Source organism: Nilaparvata lugens, chromosome 12, assembly GCF_014356525.2.
Source record: "Nilaparvata lugens isolate BPH chromosome 12, ASM1435652v1, whole genome shotgun sequence".
Classification (NCBI taxonomy): domain Eukaryota; kingdom Metazoa; phylum Arthropoda; class Insecta; order Hemiptera; family Delphacidae; genus Nilaparvata; species Nilaparvata lugens.
Window position 1 is genome coordinate 27,312,514 of NC_052515.1, and position 27,127 is coordinate 27,339,640.

General features: G+C 34.3%; 2 protein-coding genes across 3 annotated transcripts in view; one reads left to right on the forward strand and one right to left on the reverse strand.

Annotated features, from left to right (window-relative positions):
- LOC111043705 (protein O-mannosyl-transferase TMTC1) overlaps positions 1-27,127 on the reverse strand; it is a 287,369-nt gene that overhangs the window by 198,408 nt on the left and 61,834 nt on the right. The gene's annotated exons all lie outside the window — the stretch shown is intronic.
- Positions 6,949-10,379, forward strand: LOC120353884. Its single transcript, XM_039439286.1, has 3 exons — positions 6,949-7,052; positions 8,919-9,074; positions 10,177-10,379. Exons 1-3 carry the CDS (start codon positions 6,981-6,983, stop codon positions 10,375-10,377), a joined length of 429 nt encoding a protein of 142 aa, XP_039295220.1. The 5' UTR covers positions 6,949-6,980; the 3' UTR covers positions 10,378-10,379.

Genomic DNA, 27,127 nt, shown 5'->3' on the forward strand with positions numbered 1-27,127 from the left:
AATTTCTCATAGTGCCTGCCCCTCAAAGAGATAGCGGTGACGATAGTTGTGACGAAAGTAGATATAAGGCTGACAATCCAAAATATAATTTGGAGAGTTTTAATAATGATTCAACTGACTTTCTCTACAAGTTGAGGCTAGCAGGCAAAATGCAACATGAGAATCAGACAGAAATAGAGGTGGAGGAAATGTACAAGAGATAAAGGGAGAGTTGCATCAAGCAGCATTAGAAGCTGTGGGAGAGGTGGAAAGCAAGGGATCATACAAAAACTCATATTGGTGGGATGAAAATCTAAAGTCGCCAATTAAGGAGAAGGAGTCGTTGTATCAGAGATGGCTAACAACACATGATCCCGAAGACAGGAAGGCATATTTGAGACAGAATTACCTTGTTAAGAAAGAGGTGAAGAAGGCGAAAAACAGATTTTGGGAACTAAAGTGTTATGAAATCGAAAATATGTTAGGTAGTTCAAAGTCTAGAGAAGCGTGGAAAACTATCAGGGGGCTGAGAGAGGATCGTAAAGAAAGAAGGCGAATACAGGTTATTGATTCAACAACATGGAAGGACTATTATCGGGATCTTTTGACGGAAAAAAGACCAATATTTCAAGAAGTTGAATATTGTCATGAAGAGGAAGACCATCCTATGCCAGAAATATCTCTGGAAGAAGTGGGAAAAGCCTTGCAGGGGATGAAAAAAAACAAAGCCGCGGGTCCTGGAGGTTTACCTATAGAATTGCTGAAATTTGCTCCAAGCGGCATTTTAGAATACCTGACAAAGTTGTTCAATCGATGTATTTTCACAACAACGGTGCCTAGAGAGTGGAAAGAGGCTTGGATCACATCAATATACAAGAAAGGGAACAGAGCCGAGTGTTCAAATTACAGAGGGATAAGCATAACAGCAGCTATGGGTAGGCTGTACGGACGTGTTTTGAAACAAAGACTTGAACTGGAAATGAGGGAAATAGAAGAGCAAAGTGGTTTCCGTGCTGGTCGATCATGCACCGATAACCTATTCTGTATCAAACATCTGATGGAGAAAAAATTACAGAGAGGAAGAGAACTTCATGTTTTGTTTTTGGATCTGAAAAAAGCCTATGATAGTGTTCCAGTGAATAAGATATGGGAAGCTCTCAAAAAAGCGAGAATTAGTACTCCCCTCATCAATGCCTTAAAAACTCTTTACAAGGATAGTAGTAGCAGGATAAAGATTGGAAACCAGCTGTCAGAAGAGTTTACTGTAAATAAAGGCCTTAGACAAGGTTGCCCCATCTCACCCACGCTTTTCAAGATATACGTAAGCCAAGCCTTGGAGGTGTGGTCACGCAAGTGTAGAAGTATGGGTGTACTACTAAATGAAGAAAATATATATACTCTACTATTTGCAGATGACCAGGTCCTCCTAGCTGAAGATGAAGAGGATATGTCATATATGACAAGGCAACTCATAGAGGAGTATAAAAAATGTGGCCTGGAAATCAGTGAAGAGAAATCGCAATATATGGTGGTTGGAGGAGAAGGAAATTCATTGAACATTGACGAAACCACGGAAATTGCAAATGTCAAAGAATGCAAGTACTTAGGTATGACAATAAAAGATGATGGACGGGATGAGAGAGAGATTGGATACAGGATTGCAAAGGGGAGAGTTTTAACCAGGAAGCTACATTCAATACTTTGGACGGATGATATATCTGAAAGAGTAAAGAAACAGGTTTTCAAAACAATTGTGATGAGCTGTGTAACTTATGGGGCGGAAGTATGGACATTAACCAAGAGACTAAAACAAAGATTATTGGCTATGGAGATGAATTACTGGAGAAGATGTTGCCAGCTGACCTTGAGAGATAGGGTGAGAAATGAGGTTATAAGGGAGAAAATGAAATTGGACAGGTCAGTGGTGGATGAGGTGGAGGAAAAACAACTGCAGTGGTACGGACATCTCAGAAGAATGAGCCCCAGTCGCATACCAAGGAAGGTATATGAGTGGATTCCGGCTGAGAGGAGGAAACGAGGACGACCACGAACGGTTTGGCAGCAAAACATAGAAGAGGCCATGGAGAGAAGGGGCATCCAACAAGACGTATGGAGAGATAGAGGCAGATGGCGTGTTGAGTGCGGGAAACGGCCGGGAAGGCTGTAAAAACCCGCGTATTAGGTATTAGGTTAGGGTTGTTTATATATACGACACAAAGTAGTGTCCCAATAAAGATACTCCTCCTAATTAAGAGTATACTAATATTTTCCATAGTAGTGGCATAAGTCCGAATAGTATCATTAATATAGAAGTATCATAGACCTACATTCACTCAGAAGATACGAGAGAGGCAAATAATCAAGTCATGAAACTTCTGAATACAACCACTGTTGGAGATTCATGAGCTGATTGGTCAGATCAGAAGCTGAATATGCACTCATCGATTTCCACAAAGTTGATTTGCTGTTCAAATATTTGTGATACGTGGGCAGTCCAGAAAGTAAATAACGAACACCCACAATTCCAATCATCCTTGTTGGGCAGCTAGTTATCTACCTTTGAAAGTTCTCAGTTGATTCAATCGCTTTGTAGACGATTATAATTCTCGTTTATATCACTCTTTTACATCTTAAGGTGCGTACAGTGATATACGCGCCGCGAACATGGGCAATTCACTTTTATTCAGCTGATTATATCTGTATTTTTACATAAACGGTATGATACAGATATAAAAAGCTTCTTGGCATCAGCTGATTAAAAGTGAATTTCTCATGTTCGCGGCGCGTAAATCTGTACGCACCTTTAGACTACTTTTAATATATTCACCAAGAGTATCATCATAGTGAGATCCACGTTATAATGGCAGTGTTTGATTAGCAATGGTACTGCTATCCTTGTCTATCATTTACAAAGCTCATAGCGCTATCTCTTTCTCGCTTTGCTCTGTTGCCAGATCGTCTTTTAACAATGTATAATTGATAAGTAATTAACAGAATATTTTATCTTAATTATGTAATTCATTATGGAATTATTGAAAAATATAATTTCTTGCTTAATAAAATTTAATTATTTTAAACGAGAATGAACAGTTAACAATAAATAAATAAACCTGTATCAGCTACCGTCTATAGAAGGCATTGACAAGACAGATGACCGGCAACATTGTACTGCAATCTTTCTCCACTGCCTTTATAATGTGGACCTCTCCATAGTATTATCATAGAGAAACAATAGCATAAGTAGATATCCAATGGTATAGGGTGTTTCTGTCGTAACTTTTTATGTTATCTCAAGCCGATAGTCCACGTAGTTCTTTCCCATAAAGCTATGTGACGCTGGCAGTCTCTCATATTGTACCGATCATACAATCTAACCCGGCCAAAACAGTAAAAATCCACAATAATCGACAGTAATTGGCTTGAGATAACAGTAAAAGTTGCGACATAAACGCCCTATACCATGGGATATCTACTTACGCTATTGTTATTATTTTGTGAAGTGAACAACTACACGACTTGACCTATTTCGCACTATGTGTATCCTTATCTAAATTTTGGGAGAGGAATAGCACAAGTTTACCTTATTTTCTCTCTCTCTATCATTTTGATGATTTGCAGAATGAATGAAGAATACAGAATAATTAAAAAAGTAGTATTTTCTCATTTGATATTATTCATAGTAAATTGAGAAGGAAACTATAGTGAGGTCCATATTATAATGGCAGTGTTTGATGAGCAATGGAAATGCTATCCTCGTCTATCATTCAACAAAGCGAATAGGGCCATCTCCTTCTCGCTTTGCTTTGTTGCCAGATTGTCTTTCAACAATGTGGAATTAATCATTAATCAACAAGATATTTCATCTTCATTATGAAATGTTGAAAAATACAGTTTCTTTCTTAATAAAATTCAATTGAATATTTTAAACGATAATGAACTGTTAAATTGCATCAATATCAACTGATATATGTATATCAGTATCAATATTGTATCAATATACTGATATAAGTATCAGCTACCGTCTATAGAAGGCATTGACAAGACAGTGGATCGGCAACGTTGTTCTCTTATCTCCACTGCCGTTATAACGTAGACCTCATTATAGAGGTTCATTTCAGTGACAGAAGTCAAACAAAAATTGAAATTCAGTATCAGAACTATTAGACTTGTATATATGATTGTCAGTTGTGGAAATATTATGAGTGATATAGAATTGACGTGGTGAGTTGTATTCTCGGTCAGGAAATTCCTATGTAGAGTGCAAAACCATGTATTGTGTCATTATATGTATATTTAAGATGAAACGGGGGAGCATACTGTTCCAATGTGAGTATATATAACTTACACAATATATATTCTCTCAATATAAGTATTGTTATTGTAGATATATCGTTGGTAGGGATTTAACGAGGAGGGTAACACAGAAAGATAGAGCTGGTTGATTGTTGGGGGAAGCAGTGGAAGAGATATATTTGGGGTGAGCGAAGAGAGGGCTGTGAGTGTTTGGGGGTGCGGGATTTTAGGTTGAGTGACAGAAGAGCCTCCACTAGTAACGAATGTGGTTGTCAGTGGATGGTCTGGAATTTCCACGTACGGACGAGGTGTTGGAGGAGGAAGAGGAGGAGGAGGAGGAGGAGGAGAGGAGGAGGAGGAGGAGGAGGAAAAGGAGGAGGAGGAGGAGGAGGAGGAGGATGAGGAGGAGGAGTGAGAGGTGGTGGAGTAAGAATTGTAGTATGATGCAAGCAGGATAATCTGGAATTCCCACGCTTAGTTGAGGAGTCAGAGGGGTGTGAGAATAGAAGAAGAGGAATGAGAAGGATGATGAGGAATGAGGAGGAATAGAAGGAGAGAGAATGCAGTATGTGGAATGGTGACAAGGATGGTGAAAAAGAAGGAGGAAGAGGAGGTGAGGAAAGACAGTATAGTAAGACAGGGAAAGGAACAAAAGGCTTGAAGCCCAACGCTGTTTCTCTCCCAAATTTGGATAAAAATTGAGTGGATTCACAGCTTTAGGCGGATTCCGAACCTTTGAGGAGCGATTCTCGAACTCATAAATCAAGAATTTATAATAGATCCTGATTCTCCTATTCAAGTTACCTTGAAACTATTGGAAAATTACGTGAAAATTGAGCAAATTTATTGACAAAAATGTCAAAATTATCTGTTATTTTTCCAAACTTTAAAACAATCATTCTAATTTTCGAATAAGTAGGCTAAGTGGCCTTAAATTCATGTTCTATCTAGTAAATCAATGATTAGATAAGATTAGAGTTCTTTAGTTATGCATATTACAATATTTACTGGCTTGTACACTAATTTACATTGAATGACGGTAATGCTAATTATCCAACGAATTTTACAAAGTATGAAGAATAAATCAATGAGAATGAAGATTGAATGCAATTAGAATAGAGATAATATAATATTGTGATGTAACTTCATAAATCGGCGGTGTTTCAACAATAATAATTATTGTCTATTTCATGAGAAGGATATAAAATAATATCCTCACCATCAACACACAACCGGGTTGTGAAGGTATAGAGCTGTTGGGAATTAAATGGGATGATGAGAGATAAGTGGACCTATTGCTTTAGGTGGGTTATGAACCACCGAGAAACGATTTTAAACTCATGAATGATAATGAGAGGAGTTCGACTTTCAAAGGGGCTACCCTAAGATTTCTGGCCTATATGTCAAATTGTTACATACTGTTTTCTGGGCCAAATTTAATCATTTTCTTTATGAAAATGCATTAAGTTTAACTTATCCGAGCGATAGTTTATCATTGCGTGATCTTGCTTCTTCCTTCTCTCTGTAAAAATATGCTTAAATTTATCAAAGTTATCCAAATTAACCTTATAATCTCAGTACATCATGTATACTTTTCCAATCACAATAGAGATATAGTGAAGTCCACGTTATAATGGCAGTGTTTGATTGACAATGGTATTGCTATCCTTGTCTATCATTAAACAAAGCGGATAGCGCTATCTCTTTCTCGCTTCGCTCTGTTGCCAGATCGTCTTTTAACAATGTAGAATTATTAATTAGTTGGCAATATATTTCATCTCATAAAAATTCATTATTAAATTATTGAAAAATATAATTTCTTTCTAAATAAAATATAACTGATTATTTCAAATGAGAATGAACAGGTATTATTACATCAATAAACCTGTATCATCTACCGTCTATAGAAGGCATTGACAGGACAGAGGATCGGCAACGTTGTCTCCTATCTTTCTCCACTGCCATTATAACGTGGACCTCACTATAGATTACTGAACAAGGTTTAAGCGGGATCTGAATTTCAACTTAATTAATGCATTTAATGAGAATGAATTGATGAAATCATTTCCTCTCCAAAATTTGGTGGAAATGTACCCAGCATGAACATATCAAATCATCAGCCTAGCATGTTTTGGAAAACCGAAATTAACCATTAAAATGATATCACTAGAGAGGTCCACGTTATAAAGGCAGTGGAGGAAGATAGGCCAGCAGCGTTGCCGATCCTCTGTCTTGTCATTGCCTTCTATAGACGGTAGCTTATAAATCGGTATATTCACGGTTCATTCTCGTTTAAGATTAATGATATTTTATTAAGCAAGAAATTATATTTTTGAATAATTCCATAATGAATTTTCATAATCAAGATGAAATATTTTGTTGATTATTTATTATTTATACATTGTTAGAAAACGATCTGGCAACAGAGCAAAGCGAGAGAGAGATAGCGCTATCCGCTTTGTTGAATGATAGACAACGATAGCAATACCATTGCTAATCAAACACTGCCATTATAACGTGGACCTCACTATAGTAAATTTCATGCTAATGATAATGATCAGTAATTCTCTAGATCATTATTGTGAGTATTCAAATTATTGCTACTGGAATCTGATATTCTAATTTGAAGTTAATTATATTATGTACAGCATTGAATTTTAGTGGGAAAGCTCGTTATTTGAGTTTTGTAGTTTTGTATTCAGAACATCATGAACGGTCTGTTTTTCACTTTCCTTATCCTTCCAATGCTAGCTTACTCATCAATGTTTGATTCACCAGTGGTAAGTGGTTTCTGGTAATGATTTTTGAAAAAAATTATATTTTTGAGATCCCCCTGTAATAAATGCTCAATATAACATTGGCTCAAACGAGATAAATATGATATGGAAGACACCTCTCATTCATTTATCATCTTGTCTCATAGTAATATCTTGGAAACGACTTTTACCTATATAAATTCTTCATTGATTCATACAATAAGTACACCATTAAAATGATAGGTAGAGACAAAATAAGGTAACCTTGTGCTATTCCTCGCCCAAATTTAGATAAGGTTACACATAGTTCGAAATAGGTTAAGTCTTGTAGTTGTTCACTTCACGAAATTTTCAGTTCTTAATTATTTTCACAAAGTAGATTCTTAAATTCAGATGCTTCAAAACCGAACATAGAAAATCATTTCACTTTATTATCACTAAAATGGGGAATTTTCACAAATTATATTTTGGTTCAATCAAGGTAAATTTGATATAGAAGAAACTTCTTTACATTTATCATCTTGTCTCATGGAAATATATTGCAAACGACTAATTACTGTCAAAACCATGAACTTATTAAAACAATTCGAGATAATGGTTTCGGTTGTTACACCGTCATCAATCTCTAGTTAATTGAAAGCATGAGCTACAGAATATCATAATAATTATAGTGGGAGCGATTGGCTATCAGCTTATGGCCAATTCATGAAAAATAAGTTCTACTCCTTTTCCAACTGTATTTGAGAAAGTATCAATTGTAATTGAGAATAGTCAATAATTGTATTTGAGAAGTCATCACTTGTAATAATTGAGAATAGCGCATTTTATTTGAGAAAGTATCATTTCAATTTGAGAACATACGATTTGAAATCGAGAAGTTGTCAGTTGTAATTGGGAAATTATTTTTAAAATCCAGTGCTTCCAGTACTTATATTTTTCATAATTGTTCTTATGAAAATAATATGATAATATTTATTTCAATATTTCAATAAAACGTTTAGTTTTTAAATAAAAAAATATTTTCGAGCTGCAAAATCCATTGAAGAATTGCCGAATTGCTTGATCAAGAGATTCAATTGATTGATGGTAAAGTTCAATTGCTCCTTGAACATAGAGAATTTGTCTTCATCAAGTATCTGCGCACAGGTTCAACGCCTATGCAGGTATTAATATTTTCCTCTTGAGTTAGTGTACTGTACTTTTTTGCATAGATTAACATTTATTATTATGTATTTTTCTATATTATACACTGTTTTGTAAACCTCATTAGCGCTTCTCTTTGCTGTAAAGTGTTGTATTATAATGTTTTGTTTTTGTTCATTTTGGGAAATAAAATCATTCATTCATTCAGTGCAATATTTCACAAAATGTTTGGAGACAAAAGTCGCGTTGCCAATACATACATAGAAGTAATTCCCATTCATCATTCGTGAACAGTACAGGGGAAATAATTTCACTATTGAAAATATTAATTTGCCCCCATGCAAAGTCTATGGTAGTAATTGGAATACTGTGTACGTAGTACAGTATCATTTCCTGCTCAAATCAAACCTGTAGGCTACAGAGGAGCCACAACATGTCAATTGGAAAATTTTCTCATTTTCAATTGATATCTTCTCATTTACATTTGACGATTTCTTAAATACAGTTCACTATTCTCAATTACATGTGATTACTTCCCAATTACAATTGACTATCCTCATTTACATCTGACATTCTCTCAATTACAAGTGACTATTCTCAAATACAGTTGATACTTTCTCAAATTAACTTGATACTTTTTCAAATAAAATTGGAAAAGCTGTAGTTACCAGTGAAATTTGGAACATAAACGTCCTATACCATGGGATATCTCCTTATGCTATTTCTTGTCTATGCCAATACTCACAGGGTCCCTACTGGGCCACATTCAATCGATTCGAGAAATGCCCAAAAGAAGGAACCAAGGAAATGTTTTTTGATTTTCACCTGAAGAAAATGAACAGATCGACAGTAATTCTCTATGGAAACTATTCCTTCAAACGAGAATTTGATGACAGTATAAAGGTAAGTTATGCATCCTTTCTATTACTAGTAGTTCTGTGAACAGTAGACCTAGCGCTCAGTAAGTTACATTGACCTGTTCTTATGTTTTCTCAGAAGTTAATAAATAATTTATCAATTTAAAATGTCTAGAAAAAATCCTATATAAACATAGAGCTTTCTGTCCTATCGTACCGTGACGTGTCGTCCCGGAATGTGAGTGTGAGCGCTGTTATCAGGTCTGGCTGCCGTCGATACGCCAATCCAATCAACCCATCAGAGAACATTCTGTGTTGCGTGTTGGCGAAAAATCGGTGTGTTGAAATTAACAAAATAAACTACCATATTGCTGATTTCCTACAAACTTCATTTCTCACTTTTCATGATTTTGGAAATCAATTTCTTTTCAATTATATTTGTTACAATTTTGATCATCGGATTGAAAAATAAAAATGTAAGAAAAATGTTTTCTATCAATAACTCCAAACTCTAAACTTGAATCATGGCCTCAGCTTATAGAAAGACAATGTTAGTAGACAACAACTACTGTCTACTTACGTTGATGGAAAGATACATTTTCAAGATGTTCGATGTTTTTGAACGGGTAGTATTATAGTCCACTAGACAGCTGATTCATGATGAATAATTCTATAGTCTGATTTTTACTGTAATATTGACGTATGAAGGAGGCTCCTTTTTCCTTTTATATTATCTTTGAAATGCAAAATTTCCAAAAAACTTTGTATATACGTCGACGTGCAATTTAAAAAGGAACATACCTGTCAAATTTCATGGAAATCTATTACCGCGTTTCGCCGTAAATGCGCAACATATAAACATTTAAACATTAAGAGAAATGCTAAACCATCAACTTGAATCTTAGACCTCACTTCGCTCGGTCAATTATACATTTTCTTCATCATTATGAATTTCTATCAAAAATATAATATAATATAATATAGATATATGATAGGGAATAGGATAAGGTATTAATAGTATTATTTGTATTACATATCTCAAGTTGTGTATTTGCTCTGTTGAAATATTATTGTAAATTGTGTAAATTTTGCTCAAATAAATTCAATTCAATCATTTTCTGATAATGTTTATTATCGAAATATTTCAGTTAAGGAATGAATTCAGTTTATGGGGCAATGGAGGTTGGCGATCCAATGCTTATAATTTGGATTTTGATAGGAACATTTGCAAGAACTTTCAAGCAGTTCTTGGTAAGACGTTTGATATGATTTTGAACAAATTTGCTTCCAACGTGCAAAAAAATCGCTGTCTTTTTCCAATAGTAAGTATGCCTCAGTTTTTCCAATAGTATAGTGTATATACAATCTGATGCCTAAACATCTCAAATTATACATTTTGGGAACTTGAGAGCTCGGGATTTAGCTTAGTTCTAGACTTGGGGCCGTTTGCACAGTGAAAGCTTAAACTGATAAATGAATTCAATCAGCTGTTGGCTTAAACTCAAAATGAAACACATTATAACAAATGATACTTGATATAGATTTAATCCAGTTTAAGATGAAACTCAGTTCAAACTTGCACTGTGCGAACGGCACTAAATAGCTGGAGTCAGAGAATTTGCTTTCCGAAACGGGACATAGTCTTAGTTTTTATGATAATCTTCATTTCCTCATTTCTATAATATTGGAAACGTTTTTCCTTGACGAAATGAAAAATTCTTAAATGATCTAAAGGAGCTGGAACTTTACACTATTTTATTTTCATTTTATTTTGTGTTCAATTTTCTAGTTTTGAAATTTAATTTGAACGTGGACTGCGACTTCGCCCCGTTTCGGAAAGCCAATTTTCTAACTCCAGCTGCTCAAAGTCTAGAACTTAGCTAAATGTCCTTGATGGCTCATCCTGTCTGATGTATGCGGATGATGTGAAGTTGAACAAAGCGATTTTGAGCCCTGATGACTGCCTTAGCCTTCAAATGGATGTTGATAAACTAAGTGTATGGTGTATGAATAATGTCCTTAGAATTAATATAGCTAAATGCAAAACTTTATCATTTTCCCCGCAGGTATCTCCACATGGATGCATCTATAGTATTGATGGTATACCATTGGAGGAGGTAGAATCTTTTAAGGATCTGGATGTGATTTACAGCTCTGATTTTACATTCAATAAGCATATAGACCTCTTGTGTTGTAGAGCCAATCAGTAGATGGGGTTTATCCTGAGAACATGTCCACCTTTCAATGATGTCTCACCCATAATTTATTTATTTATTTATTTATTTATTTATTTATTTTTTATTTATTTATTTATTTATTTATTATTATTTATTTATTTATTATTTATTTATTTATTTATTTATTTATTTATTTATTTATTATTTATTTATTATTTATTTATTTATTTATTTATTTATTATTTATTTATTTATTATTTATTTATTTATTTATTTATTTATTATTTATTTATTTATTTATTTATTTATTTATTTATTTATTTATTAGAACAGTCACAAACACGATATTTGGAAAGAGAAACAGGCAATTGCCCAAAACTTTTTCAATTCCTTGATTTTGGCACATAAATAGTCCAAAGTGAGGTTAAGTTTAAAATTTCTGTTTTCACCAAAGATTAACACTCAGAGAGTACGTATTCGAGATATGACTGATGAATTTTGAATTTCGAAGGGTTGATAAGAGCCGGAAATAACACTAAACAATCCGAAAGTTTCAATAATATTGAAATAAACTTGAAAATGTTGAGTAGAAAAATTAAATATTTTAATATTTCTGTATAAATCTCTTGTCAGAAGTATTCTTGAGTATGCGTCTGAAATTTGGTACTCTTATTGTAATGATCAAGTACTTCTTTTGGAGCGTTTACGAAATAAATTTTTAAGGTACATGTACTTCAGGAAATTTAATTTCAATTGTCCGTTTGACTTTCCCTCTGACACTCTGAGAAATATGGTCAAATGAAATCATTAAAAACAAGACGAGATGTGAAGTCCTTGATTTTCCCTCATAGCTTATTAAATAATAAAATAGATTCCCCTTATTTGCTTTCAAATGTCAATATTTATATATCTACCATATCACGTCGCTCCACTTTCTCTTTTTTTGTGCCCCGTTCCATAACTGTGATTCACTATATTTCTCCGGTCAATAGAATTCAAAGACTTTTCAACTGTTTCTTTGGGCAACTGGACATCTTCTGGTTCTCTCGTGGAAAATTTTATAGAATATTAAACAGTTTATTGTGAGATATCCTTGCTCAGTCGTGTTATCGATTATTTATTGCTGTAAATAGGTGTGTATCTATTGCACTGTGTACTTCTTACTCATTTTGTTGCTTCATTGGCAAGTATCAGTCTTCTGACATTCATTTGTTAGTTTTATCCATTCTTTGTAACATTTTTTATTCTAATTTTAGAATCTTTTCACTTCTCTATTCTGTTTTATGATAACTTTTTGTATGTATCTATTTTTAGTTTCAACGTAGACAGATAAGTAAATATATTTTGAATTTGGTGATGTGGTTCTCTCACTCTCTCTCTCTCTTTGATTAACATTTGTTGGGCTGGTTGGCAGCAACTCTCATTGCCTCTCTGTCATCCGGCATCCTTTTCAGGTCTCTGTAATGTAGTTGTAAAGCCGAAAACACTTGAAATTCCAATTATTACAATAATACTGATTTAGAAAGAAAAATTTACAAACAAACAATTTATAAACAATATTTCAACAACATAACTGAGATACTATAGTGAGGTCCACGTTATAATGGCAGTGAAGAAAGATAGAAAAAAAACGTTCCTCTGTCTTGTCAATGCCTTCTATAGACGGTGGCTGATACAGGTTTATTGATGTAATATTAACTGTTCATCCTCGTTGAAAATAATCAATTATATTTTATTAAGCAAAAAAAAGATTTTTCAACAATTTCATAATAATTTTTCATAACTAGGATGAAGTATTTTGGTAATTAGTTATTAATTCTACATTGTTGAAAGACGATCTGGTAACAGAGCAAACCGAGAAAGGGATAGTGCTATCCGCTTTGTTGAATGATAGACAAGGATAGCAATACCATTGCTAATCAAACACTGTCATTATAACGTGGACCTCTCTATATTATTTAGCTCAAAAATTCCTAGTTTCATCCAAAATTTAGACTTTTTAAATAATTATTAAGTAACTGTTCTAGATTTTTTAATTTCAGACTCTAATAGTATCTATTTGATTCAAAATTTGCTCGTTTATCTGAGTATTGAAGAGTATAAATTGTATTTTGAAAAGTAAAAGTGACATAACCAACATTTTGATTTGGACAGTATAATATAAATTGGAAATGGGACAGTTTTGGGCATGAGTCTGTTGTGCCTTTCCTCATGTCAAGTATTTGTACACAATGTGAATAAATAAATAAATAATAATAGTATTCTTTGAACGGGGAATATTTTATGATTTTCTTTTAAAAACAAACCAAAAAATTACTAACAAACAATTTATAAATAATGTTTTAACAACATAACCTTGATTCTTTGAAATACTACATGTTCTTTTACAGGGTGATTATCACGTAGAAGAATTTGTAGTTTCAAATTGGCATGCGAAATCTTTACCAGTACTGTTTTATGGTTCATACCGGATAACCTGCACTTTCTATTCTGTTCGAAATGAGCTGCTCGGATGCCTAAGAATGGTCATCGATGTAATAAGACGATATTGATATTTCAACCACCGTAATGGATCATGTCCATGTTTTTGACATAATGTAGAGAACGTAATAAAATTAATTCTCTGAGAACTCATTGTTATTTGTATCAGTAACATACTATTGGATATGATTACTATTATGATTCATTTATGCCCGGTTGCAGAGTCGTCACATAAAGTTAAAATCAGGCATTTAACTTATTTATGAAGCCATAACTCCACTTTTCGTCGCACAGATGTCAAAGTGTCACAGATGTTGAATATATTTTTCTATTCTTGTAAAATAGTGAATCAATTTTTAATTAATCTGTTAATCATTCAATCTCATGAAGACCATATGAAAGCACCAAATTATTAAAGGATTACAAAAGAAAGAATAAAAATCTGGTGTGGCGCACTCACACAACTTTCCTTGCCGTTATGAAAATTGATCACCTGACGCTAGTGTTCTCGCGCATCTCAAGTCTAATTATAAACAAAGATCTGAGCCAGCTGGTGACAGGACCATAAGTGACTGGAGACATATGAGGTCTGCTATCTCTCCATAGTGAATGATTCAATAGAATCAACAGTTGCCAACAGTTTGTAATTGGCTGATCACATTTTCTCGAATTTCGAGCTTATTTTCAATTTTAGGTGAAAATGTTGCAGGATATTAATTGTAGATATTTTTATGCTCAATCTTTTCCACTTGAAATGTTTTGTTTAAATTGTATATGAAGGCTGCTAATTGAGAATCTAAAATCAAACTTTGCATAGATGGGGCGGAGCTCCTTAAATTTTTACAGATATTGGACTCGTTGCAGTTGATAGAGCTTATCAATGACTATTCCAGGTATGAATTTGATCAAAATCGTTGGAGCCGTTTTCGAGAAAATCGCAAAAAACCCTGTTTTTGACAACATTTTCGCCATTTTAGCCGCCAACTTGCATTGCATTTGATCGAAATTGTTCGTGTCGGATCCTTATAGTGTAAGGACTATACGTTCCAAATTTCAAGTTATTCCGTTAACTGGGAGATGAGATATCGTGTACACAGACGCACAAACACTCATACACACACATATACAGACCAATACCCAAAAACCACTTTTTCGGACTCCCGGGACATTGAAACATATAGAAATTTAGAAGTTGGGGTACCTTAATTTTTTTCGGAAAGCAATACTTTCCTTACCTATGGTAATAGGGCAAGGTAAGTAAAAACACCTAATTAAACACATGATTTCGTTGCAGAGTCGTCAAAAAGAGCTTATTTATGTCTCCAATAGCTAAAAATCTGGTGTGGCGCACTCACACAACTCTCCTTGCCGTTATGGAAATCAATAACCTGGCGCTAGTGTTCACGCGCATCTCAAGTCTACTTATAAACAAAGATCTGAGCCAGCTGGTGACAGGACAATAACGCTGGAGACATACGAGGTCTGCTATCTCTTCATAGTGAATCATTTAATAGAATCATAAGTTGCCAACCGTTTGCAATTGGATAATCACATTTTCTCGAATTTCGAGCTTATTTTCAATTTTAGGTTGAAATGTTACTGAACATTAAATGTAGAGATTTTCATGCTCAATCTTTTGCACTAAACATTGTTTGTTTTTATTTCATCTGAAGCCTGATAATTGGGAATCTAAAATCAAATTTTGCATAGATGGGGCGGAGCTCTTGAAATTTTTACAGATATGGGACTTGTGTCAATTGATAGAGCTTATCAATGACTATTCTATGTATAAATTTAATCAAAGTTCGCGAAAAACCCTGTTTTTGACAACATTTTCTTCATTTTAACCGCCATCTTGAATTGCATTAGATCGAAATTGTTTGTGTCGGATCCTTATATTGTAAGGACCTCAAGTTCCAAATTTCAAGTCATTCCGTTAATTGGGAGATAAGATATCGTTTACACAGACGCACATACACTCATAAGGTGCGTACAGACTGTCGCTCTGCTCCGCAACCGAACGTCACTCCAGCAGAGCGATTGATGATCGACCGGCGAGCAACAGTGGTTCGACCGGGGAACGAGAGAAGATCTACCATCTTCCGTAACGTTCATGATGGGTGCGTGGGCGGTGCGACTGTGGTTCGATGGTGGTATGAGGGCGGTACGAGGGCGGAACAAGGGAGGAGCGTGCTCGGTGCGGGTTGGAAGCACGAATATGTGTACGCAGCTATATACACACACACACACACACACATACACACACACACACACACACAACACACACACACACACACACACCACACACACACACACACACACAACACACACACACACACACACACACACAACACACACACACACACACACACACCGACACGAACAATTTCTATCAAATGCAATTCAAGATGGCGACGAATATGTTGTCGAAAACAGGGTTTTTCGCGATTTTCTCGGAAACGGCTCCAACGATTTTGATCAAATTCATCCCTAGAATAGTCATTGTTAAGCTCTATCAACTGCCACAAGTCCCATATCTGAAAAATTTCAGGAGCTCCGCACCATCTATGCAAATTTTGATTTTAGATTCCCGATTATCAGGCTTCAGATACAATTTAAATTTAAACAAAGCAATTCAAGTGGAAAAGATTGAGCATGAAAATCTCTACAATTCTGTAACATTTTCAACTAAAATTGAAAATAAGCTTTAAATTAGAGAAAATGATATTATTCAATTGCAAACTGTTGGCAACTGTTGATTCTATTAAATCATTCACTATGAAGAGATAGCAGACCTCGTGTGTCCACAGCGTTATTGGCCTGTCACCAGCTGGCTCAGATCTTTGAATAGTAGACTTGAGATGCGAGTGAGCACTTGCGTCAGGTGATCAATTTTCATAACGACAAGGAAAGTTGTGTGAGTGCGCCACACCAGATTTTCATTCTTTCTTTTGTAATCCTGTAATAATTTGGTGTTTCCTTCTGGTCTTCATTAGATTGGATGATTAACAGATTAATTAAAAATTGATTCACTATTTTACAAGAATAGAAAAATATATTTAACCGATTTTTTTAAATTGTAGCCGTATCAGAACTACCTGGAAGTAGTACAAAACAGAAGTATATGTAGTGGAAGGAACCACAAATAACTTGTATCAAAATCAAAATCTATATACCTATAATCTAAATCTAAATCTATATCTAAAGCTAATACCAAAATCTATAAATCTATATGTATTTCTAACATATTTCAAAGTGATAAGAAATATGTGAACCTACGAGAAGATGGGAGAGATTAAAGTAGAAAGAAGATAGTATGTATACATGGATTATGTAAGTAGTAATAAGGTAAGAGAGTGAGGCAGAAGAGGAGAACAAAGGACAGGAAGACGAGGTATTTGTTGATGAATAATAAACAAAATTGGACAAAAATCATGAAGTGTAAACATAACATTTTTTGGACAATTTCTATGTAAATTTGGGGAAGGAACAGTTTTGGGCTTTAAGCCTGTTGTTCCTCTCCCAATCATTCATAGTTGAGAATTATATTGTAACCTATGTATCAATGTATAAATAAATATTCAAAAATAGAATAAATATACGGTACAGATATATAAAATACAAGATGTACCAACAATGATAAATAAGGGACGAAAAAGATACAGCAAAGAAACAGTGACATTTGAGATTAACTGTGAGATGCTACGATACCCGAGAAATGATGAGAAGGGAAACAAGAAATAGGAGAATATGTGAGAGAGGTACTAGAGTGGGGATGAAGAATATAAGAGATAATAAGGAGAAAGAAAGAAGCTGAAGAGAGGAATAAAAACTAAGGAATTGAAAGGTGAGGTGAAACGAGAATAAGATGCAGAAACAAAAGAGAGAGAGAATGCTAGAGCGAATAAAGAGGGACGTAAGGATAAATTATTGTTTAATGTCAAGAAAAACAAAAATGGAAAGAGTGAGGGAAGGGTACAAGAGAGAGAGAGAGAGAGAGATACTAGAATTGAGGAAGAATTAAGTGTAAGAGGTAGGCCCACTACAGAGGAGATAGTAAGGAGTATGTAAAACTTACAGTGAAAATAAGGAGAAAGGGAAATCGGGAGAAAGGGTCAAAAAACAGAGGGATGATCCAGAGTGAGTAGAAGGTGAAATATGTCAGGGATGTTTTGCGGGTTGAGGGTAGGGGTTGAATGATAGTGGAAGGGGTAGATTACACGAGATTCTCCTAATATACAGCGAGGGTGCGGTGTGCTAAAGTGGTCGGTGACAGACCCTGGAGGGTATGGGGGTCCTTTCCCTGCCCCTGAACCCCCAAAACCTTGTCGGTCGTCGTGAGGGAGTCTAAACTCACCCCCAATAAACCCCAAAACCAGCCCTTCCTTCTCAACATGCCACAACCATAGACTCAAACTGTGTGAATGTTGATAGTGTGAATTAGACCCCACAACTGGAGGTGGATCGTTGATAAATGTCGTTGATTGTCAACGGAAAACTGTTTAAAGAACTAGATAAACTAGTTGAAGTGATGGTAGTTCGAGAGGACTATTGTATCTCTATCTTCTAACGTTCATGGGCGGACAAGGAAAAAAGCACTAAAGCAGAAACATTTATTTAGGATTTTCGTTAAATAATAGTTGTGTAATTATTAGCATTTGAATAAATGCATTCTCTATTTAATTCCATCTTCAATAGTTAAAATGCACTAAGTCCAATTTTTCCAAACATTGATGTATCATTCGTTTTTAATCAATTCTATAAACTATGAATGTTTAATAATCAACTATCAAACAAATGAAGAATATTTAAATTCTTGCAGTATGAAATTATTTTGTGAAAAATCCCTATATGGAAATTATAATTGATGTTAGAAATTAGAAATTGATTTCCTGAAAAATTTACTTTTAAGGACTAGTATGGAGTGGATTTTCCTTGTATGCCTTTCTATTGAGCAATAATTATTATGCAATTATAATTTAACGAAAATCCTAAATAAATGCTGCAAATCACCCCGAACACCTCTGCTACTGCAGACATTGACAACAGGGTTAACAGCTAGATGGAAATTCGATGAGAACTACTATCCAAAAATTAGTTCCCAGCCCGGGAATCGACCCCGGTACCTCCCAATTGCCAGTCAAGAATGCTTGCCCTTACACCAAACTGACAATCTCTGGATAGCAGCGCTCATTTTGTACGAAGCCACAGCGGCCAACCAGTTACAGATGAAATTATTATGCATCTTGTCACTTAATACGGTGCATTTCTGTATGATTTTTCCCGGTGAGCTAGCTCTTCAGGATTTTATATTCATTTCGTAAATTTTGTAAAATCACGCAAGAATTTTCCAATTAATGAGTATTTGAGAGTGATATATTTGTTTTTTATTCTGTTTTTTGAATTTAAAATTCCAAAGTTGGGTTCAAACTGAACAAATGTTCGAAAAACATCTTTGTTGAAACAGTTTGGAAACATCTTTGTTAAAATGTTATCTACATTTGGGAGAGAAATAGTACAAGGAGTATACTTAGATTTTATCTCCCAATCAGTGCTTCTTTGTAAAAATTATAAATAATTGGATTGGAAAATTGTGAAAATTTAGTTAGACTGTAAATATTGAAACTATTTATTCTTCATTCCACTCTTTACTGTTTTTCATTTTTCTAAAAATAACCTTTCTTATTATTATCCTTAATAGAACATTAATATTTATTTACTAATTCCATAATTTTGTTTGTTTGTATTATACATTTTTACTAATTTTATTATAAAAAACTTTAATCCCATATCAGTGAATGAAGTTTGTAAATAGTATTTATTACACGCAATAAGCAACTAATTACTTATACCCAACACATATAATATATAGTGGGGTGTATATTTATTCATTGAAATTATCATTTATTCATTGTTGAAACGCCGCTGATTTATGTAGTTATATTACAATACTATATTATCAATATTCTAATGTTGCATTCAATCTTCATTGTAATTAATAAGTTTTCATAATATGTGAAATTTGTTGCATAATTGGCTGTTGTACTGTAATTTATTGTAGATTCGTGTATGAACCAGAATGTATTGTAACTTACTTGAATAAATAAATAAAATTCTATTCTATTCTATTTGCAGGTATATTAATAAAGTCAGTGTTCCCATCAGTGGAATAAATTTCTCTATACTTGGCACCTAAACAAACTTTCATGCTCGTTTTAGGCTAGGCGTACACCAGTTAGTCAAGACAAGACAAGACAAGACATGATCAGACACGTTCAGTCACAATACTTCACATAGTTGCTTATGGAGTCATGTCTAATTACAATGACTAATCAGTGTGTGTTGCGTCATAAGCAGCAATGTGAAGTATTGTGACTAAACGTGACTAGTCTTTTCTTGACTAACCGGTGTGTGATCAGCCTTAGGCTGGGCGTACACCGGTTAGTCATTAGTCAAGGCAAGACTACTCAAGTTTAGTCACAATACTTCACATAGTTGCTCTTGAAGACATCTTCAATTGGAATGACTAATCAGTGTGTGTTGCGTCATAAGCAGCTATTTGAAGTACTGTGACTAAACATGAGTAGTCTTGCCTTGACTAATGACTAACCGGTGTACGCCCAGCCTAAGGCTGATCACACACCGGCTAGTCAAGACTAGACTAGTCACGTTTAGTCACAATACTTCACATTGCTGCTTATGATGCAACACACACTGATTAGTCATTGCAATTAGACATGACTCCATAAGCAACTGTGTTATGTGTTGTGACTAAACGTGACTAGTCTTGTCTTGACTAATCGGTGTGTGACCATCCTTAGGCAGCTATTTTGTACCTTCACATTTCTGCAGTAGAAACATAAAATACAGTACAATAAAAGAAGATCTTATTGAATGAAAACGAATTGATATTGTCAAAACCACTGAATCATTGAAAAAATTTGGGATATTAGTTTCGTTTGTAGACCATTATAAATCGATAAATCACTAATAAAAACTTGAACATTAAGCAGCAGAATAGAATAGTGGAGCGTGGAGCTCTACGATTGGCCATCAGCTGTTGCCATGACTGTCATTGGCCGAGACTAGACACGCCCAAGTATTCCAAATATGGTCATGAGACACGTTAATGGGATACTTCGAAGAGTCTTGTCTCAGCCAATAAGTAGGATATTATTTTCAATATTTTAATCTGATAATCTTCTAGTAAGATATATCAGTAAGATCGTCTAGTGAGAAGAAGAATCTTACCATCTTCTAGTGGGATAGGAAGTTGACTGAACCAGTTGAAACGAGAACCGTTGAGAACTAGTTTACAGAACTAGTTAACTGATTCAACGTCAACCCTACCATCCATTCTCTATTATAAATTATCCTTTCAGAACTGCGACACCACAGCGCTATTTGAATGGGTCTCTTTGTTCAAATATATTCGTTGATCACTACACTAGTGCTCGGTGCTCGGCGGTTGGGTTGTCATTCCTTACATTGTGCGCTGCAGTTCTATCTTCATAATGGATTTCGCAATGTGATTGTCTGTTAGAATGGCCGCCCGTTATTGGTGTAATTTTGTGGACAAATGGAGACGATTGAATGCAGTGTACATCCGAGGAATTCGTTGATATTACCATAGTTTTGTGGCTTTGGTTAATTCTCCAAATTCCAGAGTTGATTATCAGGATTGCCAATTTTTTGTGTTTTCATCAAAGAGTTTTTTCTTTAGGCTCAAAAGAACATTTGGATTTAGTTTTGAGAATAAATCTGAGGTAACAAATGGGAATATGAGGAGTTATTTTCTTTTTTAAAAAATCCACTTTAAAAAGTCTACATAAAAGGTTATCTGTGATAATTTGTGGTAGAGTTTGGGTGAGTTTGATATATCAAGTCGGTTGAACGATTATCCTCTTCCCATAATTCCGATATTTTTGGAAATTGTTGTTATTTTTGTGCTCGATAGTATTGATACTACGTACTTATAATCTGATAGGTTCATTACTTATGCTCGTAATTATTACTCATACTCGTTGTCATTCTAGACTCCAAGATAATTATTATTGTCTGTCAATTGGGAATGAACAAATATAAAATGATGAATAGATGTAGATTATGTTATCACCGTAATAATAAGCAAGTACTTTTTCATTAAAATAAATCAGTTTTCCAACGATAGAGCCCCCCCCCCTGAGACTGAGAACTCGATCAAAATCTAACTTTTACTGTTATCTCAAGCCCATAGTCCACGTATTTCTTTCACGTGATGCTGTGTGACACTGGTAGTCTCTCATACCGTTCATACACTCTCACCCCAACAAAACAGTGAAATTCGTCAATAATCAACAGTAATCGTTGAGATAACAGTGAACGTTGCGATATAACCATATGTCAGCTCTATGAAATCTCTGCTTGAAAACGGCTTGTTAACAATCATTTTTACTCAAACATAATATTTTTCCCTCTTATTGATTCTATATCTAGAATCATACATGATATAGGCAAGTTGAACCGAGCAAGAATCCTTTCTCGTCTTATTACCTCATTATTGATTATAAAAAGTCCCGGAATACAAAATGGGGCCTCGCCAGCCAATTAGAATTAGGCAGTGGAGTCAGTGTCATCAACACGGCCCTTGCTTGTTTCTGATTGGTTGAATTTTATTGACGCAGTAAATAACGGAGCAGATCTGCACCAATCAGAATAAATGGAATATCCATATATGCTAATTGTGTACAGTTTATACATTTTAGGTGACGGAAGAGTATCATTTGTAGTTAAATTAATACAGTATTTAAACCTGTATATAATTTATACAGTATTATACTACTATAATATTATTGTATCATACCATAGAGAAACAATAGCATAAGTAGATATCCCATGATATAGGGCGTTTATGTCGCAACTTTCGCTGTTATCTCAAGTCGATAGTTCATGTAATTCTTCCCCGTGAAGCTGTGTGACACTGGTAGTTTCTCTTATTGTACCGTTCATACACTCTCACCCCAACAAAACAGTAAAATTCGTCAATAATCAACAGTAATCGGCTTGAGATAACAGTGAAAGTTGCGACATAAACTCCCTATATCATGGAATATCTACTTATCCTATTGTTTCTCTATGATCATACTGAATATGAACTATCTTCTGTTGTAAACACCGGGATTAACTATCTAAAGTCAGGTGATCAATCTACTTGATTGAAGTAAACAATCTAGAGAACAACTCGAGCTGGTTAACTCGTTCTAAGTATCACTGATATTCTGTCTGCTGTTCTATTGAAAACCGTGGAAAGTCAAGAAAAGTACAAGATGCTTATGTAGTTATGGTTGTTCAAGTTGTAGTAAGACAAATATACATAAAAACCCTCCTCTCCTTTACCAAATCCTACAAAGCAGATATATTTACTGAATCACCACACAATTACCAAACTAGACATAGATTAAATTTCAGATATGGTACTCCTAGAGACACTTTAGCTCCAGCAAAGAACACCCCATTCCACATTGTGCACCTCCTCTACCGAAATTTGCCTACATCAATCCAGGAGGCTGAGGGGCGCAGTTTACCTGTTTACAAAAGAAAAATAGTCCAATGGCTATTCAACATTGGTAGGGATGCTTCGAAGGCCCTTGTCAATTCACCCTACACCTAGGTTTTGTCTTGGATATTCCCATTTTTCATTTTGTTATAAGCCATTGGTTTTTCCGTGTTTCGTTATTTTTCTTTTTCTCTCTCTCTTCTTGCTTGTGTTTAGTTTCTTGTTTTTGATGCAGCTCTATCAACTCTTTCAACCTTATAGCACCAACCTATGTCAGTAATAGATTTAACCTATTTTATTTTACATTTGAAGTTATTGTTTAATTAAAGTCATTTTTTGTTTAGTTAGAAAAAAAAGTAAAATTTAAAAGTTTTTCAAGAAATGATTTCGATTATCCTGTATTTATTAAGGCTTTTCTAGATAGGAATTCTTCCCCACACACGGATTTAAGTCTAAGTGGGGAAATATATTTCCTGGAATAGTTTTTGTATAACTATATTGTTATTAGTTATTTTGTATAACTGATATTGTCACGTGGTAATTTGAAACCACCAAATATTTCTAAATGAGCCAATAAAATGTAATAGAACTATAAAATTGGAAAGAAGGTTAGACCTATCTAAAGAGTAAATCAACTCAAATCAAGTATTATTAGTGATTAGGAGTAATAGCATTATCAACAACGATAAGAAAACATGTATTATTGTGATTTAATAATTATGAGAACCCATTGGTAAGATCAAAAAATTATAAAGCGGCATAATTATTATTGGCGGATTACAAAAAAAAAAATAAAATAAAATGCATGAACATTGAGGTTAGAGTTACTTGTTTACGTTTTGAAAAGAATTAGTCGATCTTGGATAAATCGATAATTATCCGAACCAATACTGAACGAATCAGCTGATTATTCGATCAACCCATATGACCGGTTGAATCATATAAAATTCACTCATAAAGAATATATTATGTATACTAAAGGAAGTCGATGTGTAGAATTACAAACAACTATTATTTCTATACAAATATTTATTACAATCAAAAAAAGCATGATAAATCAAGAGTATAAAAAACTCATATAAAAACAAAATGTATTATCTATTAAAATCATATGTTACGATTTATTTATGAATTCAATTTAAGATAAATACCCCATATATCTGTATAAAAACTTCTTTTATTAATTTTTTCTATTATAAAGCCGAGGAAGCCCTGATTCCCAAGGCAACCATTGTATTGAGTCTATTAAATTGAAGGCCAATCAGAGAGTAGCTTATAGAATTATTCTAGGAAGAAGCAAATTTTTCTGAAAACCTCTTTCTTCTGGCTTAAGATCCCACCCGAGAGGATGCACATGGAGTTTAGGGTCTTTTCTTATTCCTTTTAAAAATTTTTTAATGAATTATTAAGCCAAACCCTTTTTTGAATGTAATGTATGTTTGTTGAATGTAAATTGTTTGTGAACTCAGTGCTGTCAAGGAGTTCGTAATTGTAAAGATTCCCATAAAAATAGCTTTAATTCGAAAGAAACTTATAAAAATCTGGATTACGCGTTAGCCCAGCAGTGACGAAAAGGAGCCTACCTAATTAATTATTGGAAATAATTAATTCAATCCACGAGAACATCCAGAACTTCAGTCAGTGAGTGATAAGTCAAACCAAATGAGCTCATTTTTCTACGTTCAGTGGGGGTAATAATTAATAAAAAAGCGCTATTCCAATTAATTTGAATTAAATTTAAGAGTCACCACGTGTTGAACAATATCACATAGTTCACAAGAACATTTTATAAATTTATTTATTATATGTAGGAAGCTTACTTCCATGCACTGCCCGAATTCATATTAAAAGCCCTGAGATCTCATGTTTGAATATTAATTTATTAAATATTAATTTGTAATTGAACCAAGCATATCATATCAAACTTATAGACCGAACAGGTTTTTATTGGTAGAATTTTGTATTGATTGGAAGTCTAAGTACCAGTATTAAATATAATATATTTATGAATTTGAAACTCATTATTGTGAATATTAGCAAAGCCTGTGATAATTATTCAGATTTTAAAAGTAGATTATTTAAGTGAATTATAGTTATATCGAATATTTTATGCACATCTTTTTTGTGGGAATATATTTTGTGTTTTATGTCAGCATACAAACTTATAGAATTTTTTATTATATCCAACTCATCTCGTGTTATATAGTTTGAGCTGTTTTGGTACCAACAAATATTTAGCAGCACTTAAAATCATAGAATCAAATAATATTAACCTTATTCAGAGCACTCAATATTTATCATCCTTTGATGATATTCATTTCATCAGCCAGAACAAATATATTAAGAAATTATATTAATAAGGTTCCAGTTATATCATATAAGGATCCAGAGAGCTTCAAGAACTGGCGTTGTAAGTTCTAAGGAATTTTGAAAGGGTATATTGGTGAATACTTGTATTCACGACGAGCGTTTTAAGAATCAACTAGAAACAACTATAGTTGGTCCTGATTATTCTCTAGTGGTACATGGTTACTGATAATCAGTCATCAAATATTCTTTTAATTTCCTTACTGGTATTCTTCAAGAACTTCATAGAAGCAGCGGTAAGAATTATCAATACCTGGTCCTTGAACCTTATGGTGATTATTGTACTTATAAAATTCATGTTTCTACCACTGAGCTAGAGCTGAGGTTTGAACCCAGTAATTTTGCGAGCCGGAAGGCCTTAATTTTTTGTGAATTTATTCGCAAAAGAGGGAATTTAGAGACTGCTCTTATAAATACCAGAAACATCGTATTATCTGTGAAGGAATTACAATCCACAACTTCTCACAATAGCTTCATAACGTGGGACTATATCATAAGAGATAACCCCCCCAGGAGCACAACTTCACACAATGGCACCCAACCAGTGGAGCATGATGAAAAGCTTACCTACTCAATCTTACTATCAATGATTAATGAAATTATTGATAAAACTGAAAGCTGCAAGAAACATAATCTGAAGTTGTTTCGACAAGATATATCTGATAATCTATTGTAAGTTCTGGCTAAAATAATTGAGTTGCTCTTCAAATTAAAATTTTTCAAGCTGCATAAATACAGACAAACTGTATCACACGAGTTTGATAACATAATTCTCATAATAGAGAAAATTGGATGGAAATTTCCATAAAAGTTATAGTAAGATTTTGATTTTGATTTTTGAATCTAGACATTGTATGCTGACCAGGGTTATAGGTTATTTGAGGCATTATAATACTATCGTTATTCAGGAGGATAAGACCCTAATTAAAATTTTAAGAACTATATTAGTGTAATTTGTAAGCCATATCTGTCTATGTTGATAAGCGTACCTGTAGCACTCGAAGGTCTTTTTGTAATATATGTATATGACACTTGAAACTTCAACACAACACAATTTTATCCAGAATAGGCACTATCACTGAATCCATTTTAATATTCCTGAGACTTGGCAACACACTTGGCTATTTACTCGAAGTATTCCATAATAACGTCACCATGAACCAGTCGCCGGCTAACTCGCAAATTTCATACTTCAGCGAACATCCCCAAAACTATGTAGCCACGACACCGGCAAATCAACAGCCCCAGGACGATGCAGCGGAGACCCCACGAGAGAGAGAGGGAGGCAGCATATGCTCCATCAGTTTCGACCCGCAAAACTTGGCCCAATTGTCTTCTACGAAGATTGATAACGTCGTCGATGCGATTAATTCCGATGAGAGTCCGGCTGAGAGAGATGAGGGAGTGAGGGCGTCTTCGCAGATCGCTCCAAGCATCGCCGAGGGAACAGAGAGTGCCGCCACCCAATCGCCATCCGACGTGATCAGTCAACCGCCATCCGCCACCAACCTGGAAAAACGCAATACAACATTAGACTCT